Genomic DNA, 12,611 nt, shown 5'->3' on the forward strand with positions numbered 1-12,611 from the left:
CACCTCAGAAACCAGAGGGGAATGGCCCCACCAGGTCTTAGCAACCCCTTGGGAGGCAATCTCCAAAAGTCCAATTCTGTCTTTGTCTTTTTCTTGGGTTTTTGTTTTTTTTAATTAGTCTAAGGCTGCACATTTTGCACCTCCGCCATCTGCTGGAGACGGAGAAAGACTAAGGGACTGCAGTTGGCACCTGGTGTTATGTGGCAGCGTCAGTAAAACTTTCTCTCCATCCGCTGGAGGGAAGGCAAAACCCAGGAGTCCTGACTGATCTGGGTTTGTACAGGGAAATATGAGCGTCCATTTTCCTAAACCATGGCTGTGCACAAGTTAGAAAATTGAGCGTCCGTTTTCCTAACCCGCACACTGCCACTTCTCCTGGGTGTCTGATGCTAAGGAAGTGCTAGGGTCTCACAATTTCCCCTAGCGCCTCCTTTTTAACGCAGCAACTCATTTGCCTACTGCATCGCGTGCCCAGGAGAAGAGGATGGGCGCGCGTTACAAACGTGGGCGCTCAATGATGAACGCCCATTTTTTTGCGCACCTATATTGCATCGGCCTGTTAGTCTGCAATGGGACAAAACCAGTAGTGGATTAGCCTCTTTGCACAGACATAGGTGAGGTGGCAGCCTTAGCCACACTGATAACAGTCATCTAATGGATACAGTATTTTGCAGGCACTAAGGTGCCAAGTGCATAAACGACAGAAAGGTTTTAAGTGCTAGCAACGAAAACACATTCTTTTTAAATCGAGAGCCTTTCCCTACAAGAAAGACTCGGCGCGATCCTGTATATATCGCTTCCTCGTCACCCTGGATCGCGCACTCTTGCAAGCAGGAATCCTAGAAAAGGTCGTGATCCCGTTCGCCGGCAACTTTCGGAGGGTCCTCCTCGGCAACCTTCGGCTCTCTCCGGCCGTCTCTCCGGAAGCGCCCGGGCGTGTCCCCGCCCCCTTCGCCCCCCTTGCGTCTGCGCGTGACGTCGGCGGCGCGAGGCTCGGGCGGCGGGAGCGCGGAGGCCGGAGACGGGACGGAGCGCCTGTGGGGGTGGGGGGTTACGACGGGGGTGGAGACTCCCGGCGGGGAGTAGCGATGGCCGCCAACATGTACCGAGTGGGAGGTGAGAGCGATCCCCCCCCTCCCCTAACCCCAAAACTACTGCCTTCCCCTTGCACCCCCCTCCCCCCCCCCCATAAGCAAGCAAATCTGCCTGTGACCCCCAAACTTTCCCATTTCCGGGGTCCTCTCTCCAGAACCCCCCAAAGTATTCCTCTCTCTCCCTAAACTATGCCCCTCACCAAAGTGCCCCCCCCCAACCCCCGCTTCCAATCTGCCTCCTCCCCCCCCCCCCCCAGATCTATACTCCTAATTGCCCCTCCAAAACTATCCTTGTAACCACCCCCCCTAAAACTGCCCCCCTCTTCCTGGAGCCTCCCTCAGAGTATTCCCCTTCCTGCCTCTACTGAATGAGCCCCGTCCTGGCACGTCCTACCCCCAGAGCTCTCCTTGCCTGGGCCTTCCCGGCGTCTTTCTCGCGAATTGACAGAAGTTCTGGGTGGCTCTGCCTATGGGGGTGGCTGCTTTGAGGAAGTGGATAAGAGGGGGTGTATATATTATGGAGGCTGCTACACACTATTCTCTCTACCCCCCCCCCCCCCCCTTATATGACCTCTTCTGAGCAGTCCCCCTGACTTAGGTAAGGAGCTCCATGGGGGATCAGTGCTGGGGCCTTCCCAGCGATGCCGCAGTTAGATTACTTCTCCCTTCCTCTCTGCAGAGCAGAAGTGATTCTCCAGCATCCCTTGGGGGGGGGGGGGATCTGCTTTTAACACAGGGAAGGAGAGAAAATAGTCTCAGAAGTATTTCCTAGGGGTAGCTGGGTAAAGTGGGGTGTAAAATGCTTGCAGATGGTTCCCTTCCCCCTGTCTGAAGAATTCTCCCATTATGTCCTGAGCAGAACAGCTATGTATATAGACTTTTTAGATCCTTCCCTTCCTGGAAGATGTGGGAGAGAGAGTGGAGCATAATTCTTAACCCCCACAAAAGCTGCAGTCTGCTAAAGATGGTGAGAGGCATAGTCATCTACCATGCTGGAAAGAATAAGGACAAATCACTTACAAGATGTCACTGGGCTGACATATTGTTATCATGTTTAGCAAGGGAGCTACCATGACATATCTGGCAATAGGGCAGGGCTGAAAACTTTCTCAGTTACTTCACAGACTTCAGGAAACTTATCAGTTGGTGATTCAGTGATGGCTAATGCCAACCTCTGGTTAGAGGTATCCCCCTGAGGGGCATCATTGATGCTAATGCTTATCTCTGACTAGAGAGATACTGCAGTAGTGTAACAATAGTGAGTAGTATAGAAACTTAGCGATTTCTGCTTCCCAGTCCGGCTTATTTGTTTATTTAATTCCTTTTCTCTCTTGCTATTCCAGCGATTGCTCAAAGTGGGGTTTGACCCGGGGTTGCTGCCAAGGCAGCATTCATAGCCCCTGGCGGGGAGGGAGACTTACTCTGCTCAGTGCTGTCACACACTGGCTGGACTTAAGGTCCACATTAGTGGGTTTCAGAGGGATCCACGACTTCCTGCAGTGGCAGGACTGCATTGGAGGAAAGTATATAAAATAGAGGGTTAAAAGCATTTGGCAGTTGAACATGAAGGCTCGTGGCTCCAAAGCCTGTGGATGCCAGTTCTAATTGAGCTGGAAGACCAAGGAGCAGGAGGAAACTGCTGGGCCCAAAAAAGAAAAAAAAAATCTCTAGGCCACTGTATGCCTATCTAATCTGCTAACATTTTTTCTAGAACACTGCCTTAGACTAACTTGGATGCTCACTGTCTTCCCCTTCACTGCTTTGCAACTAGGAAACCTCAGTGCTTATCCCAGGCTTTCTTGAATTCCATTACAATCTTTCTCTCTACCACATCTCCTAAAAGGCTATACCACACCCCCTTCTGCGAAGAAGAATTTTCTGATGTTACTCTGTCTATTTCGGGAGTGGCAAACTCCAGTCCTCAAAAGCCACAGACAGGTCTGGTTTGCAGAATGTCTGCGACGAGTACATCTATCTTATGCATATTCATTATTGATATCCTGAACACCAGGCCTGTGTGTGGTTCTTGAAGACCAGAGTTGGCCACCCCGGTCTAGCTCTGGAGTGTCTTACTGTGCCCTGCTCATTGCAGACGTTCTGCAAACCAGACCTGTCTGTGGCTTTTTTAGAACAGGGGTAGGCACCTCCAGTCCTGGAGGGCCACAAACAGGTCAGGTATTCCACAATTAATTTGTATGAGGTATATTTGCATATAATGGAGGCATTTGAGACAATTGAGATATTTAAATGTTTTTTATCTCCTCCCCCAGACTCTTTTCTAATAAGGTATATATGTATATTTAGGTCCTTAAATCTCATCTCATAGGGTTTTTGGTACAGGCTCTGTATCATTTTATTAACCCTACTCTGGATTACCTCTGTCTATATTTATATGGAAGCATGGCCTGGATATAGTACATAAATGTAGAGGGTTGTCTCTTAGATTAGAGAGATCCTGGCAAGGTATGTCAGAGGAAGGTTATTTTATTTTTCCTAGATTTAGTTTTTTGCTTTTCTAAACCTGAAATAAAGGCAATTTATATTCAGGTAGAGTAGGTATTTGCTCTCTGGTTGGAGAAACCCTGGCGATGTGCGCCAGTGTTGGCTTTTGTTTCTCTCTGATTAGAGATATTCCAATGAAGTGCGCTAGTGGTGGGTAAAGTCTGCTCTGGTAACTGAGATCTGGGCAAGGAGCATTAATGGTGGGTAAAGCCTGTCTCTAGTTAAAAAGATCTTGGTGACATTTTTCAATGGTGGGTAAGTCCTGTCTCTGTTTGGTGAAACCCTGATGATTTGCAAAGTGTTTACTAATGCTTCTCTCTCCCGGTGAAGTGCGCCACTGGTGGGTAAAATCTGTTGGGTTGGAGAGGCTTCTGCAAGGCATATCTCATGTTCAAGAAACCTTGTTAGGATGGCAGGTAGTAGCGAGGTGTGTCAGTGGCGAGTAAGGCCTGTCTTTGGAGAGATCCCGGTGGGGTATGTGAATAAGGAGTAATGCCCAGGGGTGGAAAATATTTAGAAAATTAAGGCGTTGGCTGAAATACTTAGGAGCCGGGGAAAATATGATTTTCCCATCGATAAGCAGTCTGAATTAGCCATGCTTGCTGGGTAACATCCTCCAGGCGACACGAGGTGGAGCTTTCTCTGCGTGCACGTGCGGTGGTTTCTCGTGTGATCACATCTTCCCCTCAGTGTTTTCTTTCCATGCAGCTGGATAGTATCTTCTCCTTATTTTCATTACTTCTAGTGACCCCCCAAAGCATTTTTAAATGCTCCCATGGCTCCAAAAACACTGGGGTTTAAGTATTGCCACTGTGGCAAAATTATGTCCAACACAGATGGACATAATTACTGCTACCTCTGCCTTGGGCCGGATCACCTGCAGGCCTCATGCTGTGACTATGGAAGGATGTCCCCACGGGCTAGGAGGCAGTGCGTGGCCAAAATTGAACGTCTCGAGAAGGTGAGGCTTCATCGGGGTCTTTAACCCCCCCTTCAAAAAGGCCACATTCTGCCCAATCCTCACCTGGGCACAAGATGCAGCGGTTTCCCTCATGAAAAAAAGGCCAGCGTCGGTGGGCCCAATGGACCCTCGACCAAACATGGCCAGATGGGAAAAACTCCCAGACTGCTGATAAAAGGCGCAAAACAAGGGTATGTCAGAGATTGCGTCGTCAGGAGGGCAGGAGCTGGAGGGCTGCCCGCACATCCGAATCATGACACAGCAATGAGGAAGCCTGAGATGCGCCCTTCGGTGCACCCCAAACACGACAGCATGAACTAATGCACGATGCGTCCACAACTATCTGACGCAAGAGTCAAAGGCATCGAAGCAAGCCCCCTGCATCAGAGCATCAGGTGCACATGATGCAATCGTTGAAGCGCACAAAGCAAGGATCAAAGCAAATGGATCAGTCTACTAAGAAACAGAAGCACACGCCTCAACAAGAGATGGGTGGCAGTCACCAGCCCAAAGGAAAGCCTGTGGACACACATCCCTCCAAATGTCATTAGTCATGGGATTCTCAGATAGTTTTCCTATCAGAAGAGCTCCTGGGGGTAGGACCCATCTGATAGAGAAGACATTGTCTTCTCCGCTAGAGTTTTTGTTGGAGGGATCCTCTGTATTCTCCCACAGAGAATGGATGTCATCTGTATCACAACAAAAAAAGGCAATTTCCTCAACTCCAGGAGCCACTTGTCAAGAGATACAAATCAGCTCATCAAGACCGGTGACCATTGGAGCACATGGAGGGCAAGAGTCCTCTATATTGATGGCAGCTGTGCCTATGCCTCATAAAATGCACAGGAAATCGAATTCACAGGCACAACCAGACAGGGAAACAGTCTCGACTCCACTCAGAGGAACACATTCTGCTACTCATGCCATGAGCCAGATATCGGCCATTCTTAAAACCTTCTCCTTGCTCAACACGGAGTGACACCCGCACCCTCCCCCTAATCCACTGGAGGAGGAAGAACCTCCTCCCCCCCCCCCCCCCGAACCTCTGTCATCTGCGGAGCAGGAGAACAGAGGTCCACCAGACCAAATGCAGGACCAAGAACCATGCGTTTCCCCAGAACCGGATATGCACCCGAGGGACTCTCCCCTTTTTCCGCAGGTAGCTTCACGTGCAACCCCTCTAACCCACCAGACTGGTGTTAACCCAGGCCATGAAACTGGACATAGCCTGGTGGCTAAAACTGTCCTAGCAATAGGAGTGCCTTTTCACCTCCTGATGTACCAACTCATACTAACGATGGATGCCTTGATGAAAGATTATGGTTCCCATCTATCTGGACTGTAAACACAGGGGTTATGATCGCAGACAGAAAGCAAAAGTCAAATCAAGGGCGATTTAAAAAAAAAAAAAAAAAAGCTGTTCGTGTATTTATTTACACCTCGACTTTGGGGAAAGTGTGTAGTGATACACACATAGTCAATCAAGCAATGATGTTCTACATAAACTAAGAAGGAGGGTCAATGTCCAGGACCTTGTGCAGAGAGGCAATGCAGATTCTAGAATGAGCGGAAGCTCGCTGCTTCACCTTGTGAACGACCTACCTACTTGGAGTTGTGAACACGGAAGCCAACAGACTCAGCAGAATATTCTATCCCATGAGTGGGCCCTGTAGCAGACAATGGCGGACAATCTCTTCGCCACATGGGGCATGCTGTGAATGGACCTGTTCACGACAGAATATTTATTTATTTATTTATGCCATTTCTATGCCGTCTTCAACAATACAAGATTGAACAAGACGGTTTACAATAATTTCAAAAATAAAATCAATCAAAAAAGTAAATGTATTTTATAAAATTAAAAAAATATTGTAAAATATAAAATATATAAAGTAAAATAAACTATAAATAACAAAATAAAATAAAAATCAGTAAGAGAGAAATACAATTTATATAATAATTCCCTATGCTTGTAAAATACTACACTCTATTTTCCCTATACTTTAATTACTAAAAAAAATCAAGAAGCAGCCAGAAAAATCAAAGAATATGAAAACCTAGATGTGAAAATTCCAGTATATGTGATTGCTACAACAGGAAACTACGCTGGTTCTGTTCGGTCTACCCAAGTCCCAGGGGACACTCGCAGGATGTGTTCCTCATTCCCTGGGTGGAAAATCTTTTATGCTTACCCCCCAAAACTGCTAATATCTTGTTCGGTACAGAACTGCATAGAGGACAAAGTAGATTTCATACTAATTGCTCCAGCTTGGCTGAGGCAACCGTCGTATGCTTATCTCGTTCAACTATCTATTCTTTCACCAATCCCTTGGGGAACAGCGCAGACCTACTCACACGAGAGGAAGGTAGTCCGTTGCATCCAATGCAGACCTCCCTTCAGCTCACAGTGTGAAGATTGAAAGGAGGGTACTAGACTTCCTTCAGCTACCACTAGGGATTCAGGACATCCTTGTATCAGCTAGAAAACCATTGATGCGAAAGAATTATGCCTGTAAATGGCACAGATACCTTTGCTGGTGTAGCACTAATAACGTTAAACCATTCTCCCTTGCCCCTGAACTGTTACGCTATTTGCATATGCTATTTATGGCCGGACTTGCAGCTTCCTCTGTCAGAGTTCATTTAAGTGCAATTGTGGCGAATCGTGCACCATCCATACTTTGGTCTCTAGATTCATGAAGGGACCCATTCGTGTTCGACCTCCGATCCCGTGGGACTTGAATGTTGTCTTAGAAAAGCTCGTGCTCCCTTCATTTGATCCTGTGGATTTAGTCGCCAGGATATACTTAACTTGGAAGGTGGTGTTCCTAGTTGCAGTAACTTCATTGAGACTGGTGGGTGAGCTCCAAGCATTGGTTCACTATCCACCCCCGTACTTACAGTTTTACCATGACAAAGTTACTTTGTGAACGCATCCATCCTTCTTACCAAAGATCGTATCAGATTTCCATCTGAATCAAATGATTACGTGGCTTAATTTCTTTCCTAAGCCTCGTAACAATCACAGGGAAAGATTGCTACACATCTTGGACTGTAAGAGAACGTTAGCTAATTACAAAAAGAGGACTCCGACAACCGAACAGACTTCTTAACTCTTCGTAACATTTAACCCAAATGCACTGGGGGTCCTGGGGGCAAAAAGAACTAATAGTAAACTGGATAACTCAGTGCTTTTTAGTTCTGCTATTCGTCCCATTCCTCAAAGCTAATTGGCTTAGTAAAAGCACATCAAGTTAGAGCCACGGCAGCTTCTATTGTAAATCTTTGCAATGTACCCTTGTTGGACATCCGCAAGGCGGCGACATGGTCATCTATCCACACTTTTACATCTCGCTACTGCCTCGACCGGCAGTCGGCCTCAGACAGCTCGCAGGGCTCATTAGTGTTGCATCAAGGTCAAGGCTGTCCACGAACTGGACGGGTTGCACACAGTACCAGTGTGAACCGATATCCTTTCAGAAACACATCTCCTCAATGATCAGGTGACTGTGTATGGACTCCTAGCAACTCTAAGCTGGGGACTCCCAGAAAGCACGGCTAATTCAGCCTGCTTATCGACGGGGGAAAAAAGCAAGCTTGCCTACCATAAACGGTGTTTTCCATAGATAGGATGAATTAGCCACGCGATCCCGCCCTCCTCCCTGGACAGCCTCCTGCACTGTGCTGGCTTTCATATCAACCGAGGGGGAAGATGCGATCGCATGGGAAACCTCTGCGCTCTAAGAGAAAGCTGCACCCCGTGCCGCCTGGAGGACGTTACCCAGACAGCATGGCTAATTCATCCTGCTATCTACGGAAAACACCATTTACGGTAAGCAAACTTGCTTTTTTTTTTTCTTTCTTATTTGTTTGTTTTTCTTTATGCGCTTTACAATTTTGGCCAATTCTGATTCTGTGTTTATACTTTATTTTGTTTTGCTTTTTCTGTGTGGGGTGGGGGGAGAGGACATGGGAATTTGTTTTTTTCTTTTTATTTGGCTGCTCTGTGTTCCTTTTCCACCAATCAGTTGCTCTTTCCGCTCTCCCTCCTTCCCCCCCCCCCCCCCCCCCCCCCCACCAATCTGCTTCCTCCTTTTTCTGTTCGGTTTCTTGCCCCAATCCTCCCCTTCCGAATTGCGGCTGCGGCTCATCACACTCTCCCGGGTCCTTGCGGTCGAAATTCTGCTGGGCCGCAGCCGTACTTCTCACGTTCCCTAGTCCTGCGGTTGGCAGTTCGCTGGGCCGCAACAGTACACTCCCTACTCTCTGCAAACCCGGCTGTTGAGTCTCCATTAAAGTTTAGGTGCCTGGGCGATCGGGATTTTTTTTCTTTCCAGGTAATACCTGTCTTGGGTTCAAGAGAGCCAGAGTGAGATGAATGTGAGCAATGCCAACCAATGTACCCCAGAGGTCCAGTAGGACATAGCTTGGCAATATTATTAAGGTTCATGAACCTGGACAGAAATTGTCTTCAGAACACAGTGGAAAGAGCAATAATCACTGTGATAATAAATTTCGGTTGGAAGCTTATTCCAGAGTGAAGGCACAATAAAAGAAAAAGCTTTTTCTATGAGTTTGAGCCAATCCTGCCTGTTTTCCTGAAAGAATATGCAGTAATACGCTTTCTGAGACTTCAGTGATCTACTGGGGACATCTCACTGTACCAGAATTATACATAGCCCTAAAAATAACAATCCAACCTCTTTTTGCAGATTATGTATACTTTGAGAACTCTTCCAGTAACCCTTACCTCATTCGAAGGATAGAGGAACTGAATAAGGTAAGACATGAAGGTGACTTCAGTCTAACGGCTTCCTAAAGCCACCTTACCTTTTCCAACTAGAGGGTAATACCTTTCCTCTCACATTCTTCTTTTTTTTTTTTTTTTTTTTAATCCTCAGACTGCCAACGGCAACGTGGAAGCAAAGGTGGTGTGTTTATTTCGTAGACGTGATATCTCCAGTAGCTTGAACAGCCTGGCAGATAGCAATGCACGTGAGTGATCCCAGAAGAGAACCTTGTGTGTCTCTCTCTAACCCCAGGAGAATGCTTTATGTATGTGTGTGTGTGTGTGTGTGTGTGTGTGTGTGTGAGACCCTAGGAGAGTTTCGTGTGTGTGTGACCCTAGGAGAGTTTCGTGTGGGTGACCCTAGGAGAGCTCTTATGTGTGTGTTCCCTGTACGTACCCAGATTTTTATTTATTTATTTTATTTATTTTTATATACCGACATTTGATCTGAGATATCACATCGGTTTACATTCAGGTACTGTAGGTATTTCCCTATCCCCAGAGGGCTTACAGTCTAACGGGCCGATACAGTAAAATCGCGGGAGAGCGGGCGAGCGCACAGGCTACTCTCCTGTGCGCGCGATACAGTATTTTAACTTATTTAAATTAAGCCCGACGGTAAAAAGAGGCGATAGGGACACTAGCGCGTCCCTAGCGCCTCTTTTTTTGACGGGAGCGGAGGCTGTCAGCGGGTTTGACAGCCGACACTCAATTTTGCCGGTATCGGTTCTCGAGCCCACTGACAGCCACAGGTTCGGAAAACAGACGCCGGCAAAATTGAGCATCCGGTTTTCGAGCCGTGGGCCTATTTCAAAAAAATTTTTTTCTTTTTTTTTTTTTTTAATTTTTTTAACTTTCGGGACCTCCGACTTAATATCGCCAGCACTTTCCCGATGCTGGCACTTTCCCGGTGCCGGCAGAAATTAGTGCCTACCCAAAGGTAGGCGCTAATTTCTGAAAGTAAAATGTGCGGCTTGGCTGCACATTTTACTTTTTGTATCGCGCAGGAATAACTAATAGGGCCATCAACATGCATTTGCATGTTGCGGGTGCTATTAGGTTCGGGGGATTGGACGCGTGTTTTCGGCCCCTTACTGAATAAGGGGTAAAGCTAGCGCGTCCAAAACACGCATCCAATCGTGGGTTACCAGTGCGCCCCGCCAGAGCGCACTGTACAGTATCGGCCTGTAAGTTTTGTACCTGAGGCAAGGTCACAAGGAGCGATAGCCGGACTCAAACCCTGGTCTCCTGGTTCTTAGCCCACTGCTCTAACCTCTAGGCCAGAGCTTTCCAAAGTGTGTGTTGGGACACATTAGTGTGTCGCCTGTAGTGTGGAGGTGTGTCGCCCGGTCCACAGGGCCGGCGGAAGCAGGGAACTATAGCAGGAAGATCGGCGGGCAGTGGTGGAGCTTACATCACCATGGCCCGAAGAAAAGGGTCACGTTCACTCCTCCTCCTTCCTGCCTGTGCAGCCCTGGAAGAAAAACGTTGCCGGAGCCGCATGGGCAGGAAGGAGGAGGAGCATCTGCTGCATACAGAAGAAGAGCAGCATTAATGGGCCGTTGCGGATCCCACGTCGTGACGGCCCGAGAAGAGGAGGAAACCCGATAGCAGGGCCGCTGCGGATCCCACGTTGCGGCAGCCCGAGAAGAGGAGGAAACCCGATAGCAGGGCCGCTGCAGATCCCATGTCACAGCCAGGGAAGATCAGGGCCTCTGAAGAGCCCATCCTTCGGCAACCCGTGCAGAGGGACAGCATGTGCCAGTGAGAGCCTGTGCTTGAGCAAGAGAGCATGTAGGAGTGAGAGAGCCTGTGTGTGTGAGAGTGAGACAGCATGTGCACGAGAGAGATAGTATGTATGTATGTATGAGAGAGAGGCATGTGAGAGCTGTGGATGTGTGAGATTGCATGTGAGTGAGAGCCTGTGTGTGTGAGAGAGCGTGTGAGAATGAGAACCTGATTGTGTGTTTGAGGGAAGACAGATGGAGAGAAAAGAAATAGAAAAAAAGACCCTGTAAAAGGAATTGGCAAAAAAACAAGAAAGGTGGAAAAAAAAAGCCTGTGACCAACCGATTAGAAAACTAAGATCAGACAGCAAAGGTAAAAAAAAAAATTACTTTTTAGTGATTGGCACATGTAATCTTTGGGAATGTGCAAGAGTAGCACTTTCTCTATGCCGATCTCACAATGTACGAGATCAGCATGGAGGAAGTGGAAGCCTGCAAATATTTATTATGAGATAGGTTGTGTTGTGAAACATTTTATTTATGTATATATTTAAGGAAACATACATAAATTGTTGAAATACATTTTGTTTGTTTAACCTTTAACCTCTGGTTTGCTGGTAGACTGAATTACTGTGTCACGAAATTATGTCTGTCTAAAAAGTGTGTCACCAACATGAAAAGTTTGGAAAGCTCTGCTCTAGGCTATTCCTCCTCCCAGACTCCTGGTTTTGCCTCCCCACCAGCAGATGGCGTCAGAGAAAGTTTTGCTGATGCTGCCACTTAACCTCTTGTACCACCTGCAGCTCCTCAGTATTTCTCTGTCTCCAGCAGATGGTGGATGGTGCAAAATCTGCAGCTGCGAAGAGGTCTTTGAGATTTTTTGTTCTTTTGAGCTTTCCTCCCGGGGGTTTTTGGATCCTAGTGGGTCCTTCCCTGTCTGCTTGAGGCGGATGAGCTCTGGGTTGGTGACCCTTTAGTAGGCTTGACCTGGGCGCCCGTGGGGTGTAAAATCTGGTGGTCCAGATCCTTCCCCTTCATGAGGCCACTTTGCGGCTGCAGGATCAGGGACAGATTCCCCTTTTGAAGCTGTAGGCTTCCCTGGCTCTTATTTTTACCAGGGTTGCTTGCTTCATAAAGTTTAATAAAAAAAAAAAAAAAGTGTTTGTTCCCTGTACGTAGCCGGATCAGTCCAGACACCTGGGTTTTGCCTCCCCTCCAGCAGATGGAGACAGAAGTTTTTTTTACAAACAACTCTGCCACATATACCAAGGTACCACCCACAGTCCCTCAGTCTTTCTCTGTCTCCAGCAGATGGCGGATGTGCAAAACCCACAGTCTCTTCTAGTGATTAGATTGTAAAAAAAAAGAAAGTGATAGATTTGTATGGGTAGTAAGTTAAGGGGTGATGTACATTTAATTTTCTACAGGAAAAAAAAAATGAGTTCAGCGGGAGAGAATCCTTGAGTCTCTCAGGGTTGCTAGGTCCTGAGGGGACCAACCCCCTGGTGTGGTGAGACGGCTGCTTGAAAGGGTTGAGG

The 12,611-nt window shown here is 47.5% G+C and overlaps 1 protein-coding gene across 4 annotated transcripts in view; it reads left to right on the plus strand.

The window, feature by feature from the left end:
• Nucleotides 1–979: 979 nt before the first annotated feature.
• Nucleotides 980–12,611, plus strand: part of MTA2 (metastasis associated 1 family member 2) — a 93,942-nt gene continuing 82,310 nt past the window's right edge. For 3 of the 4 annotated variants that reach the window (XM_029614872.1, XM_029614873.1, XM_029614875.1), the window contains exons 1-3: nucleotides 981–1,116; nucleotides 9,270–9,337; nucleotides 9,459–9,552. In XM_029614872.1, coding sequence (XP_029470732.1) covers nucleotides 1,089–1,116; nucleotides 9,270–9,337; nucleotides 9,459–9,552 — 190 coding nt within the window. In that variant the 5' untranslated portion in view covers nucleotides 981–1,088. Of the gene's footprint in view, nucleotides 1,117–9,269; nucleotides 9,338–9,458; nucleotides 9,553–12,611 lie in introns of all 4 variants that reach the window. The other variant, XM_029614874.1, reaches the window with a different exon arrangement.

The sequence above is a fragment of the Rhinatrema bivittatum genome, chromosome 8 (genome assembly GCF_901001135.1).
Source record: "Rhinatrema bivittatum chromosome 8, aRhiBiv1.1, whole genome shotgun sequence".
NCBI lineage: Eukaryota > Metazoa > Chordata > Amphibia > Gymnophiona > Rhinatrematidae > Rhinatrema > Rhinatrema bivittatum.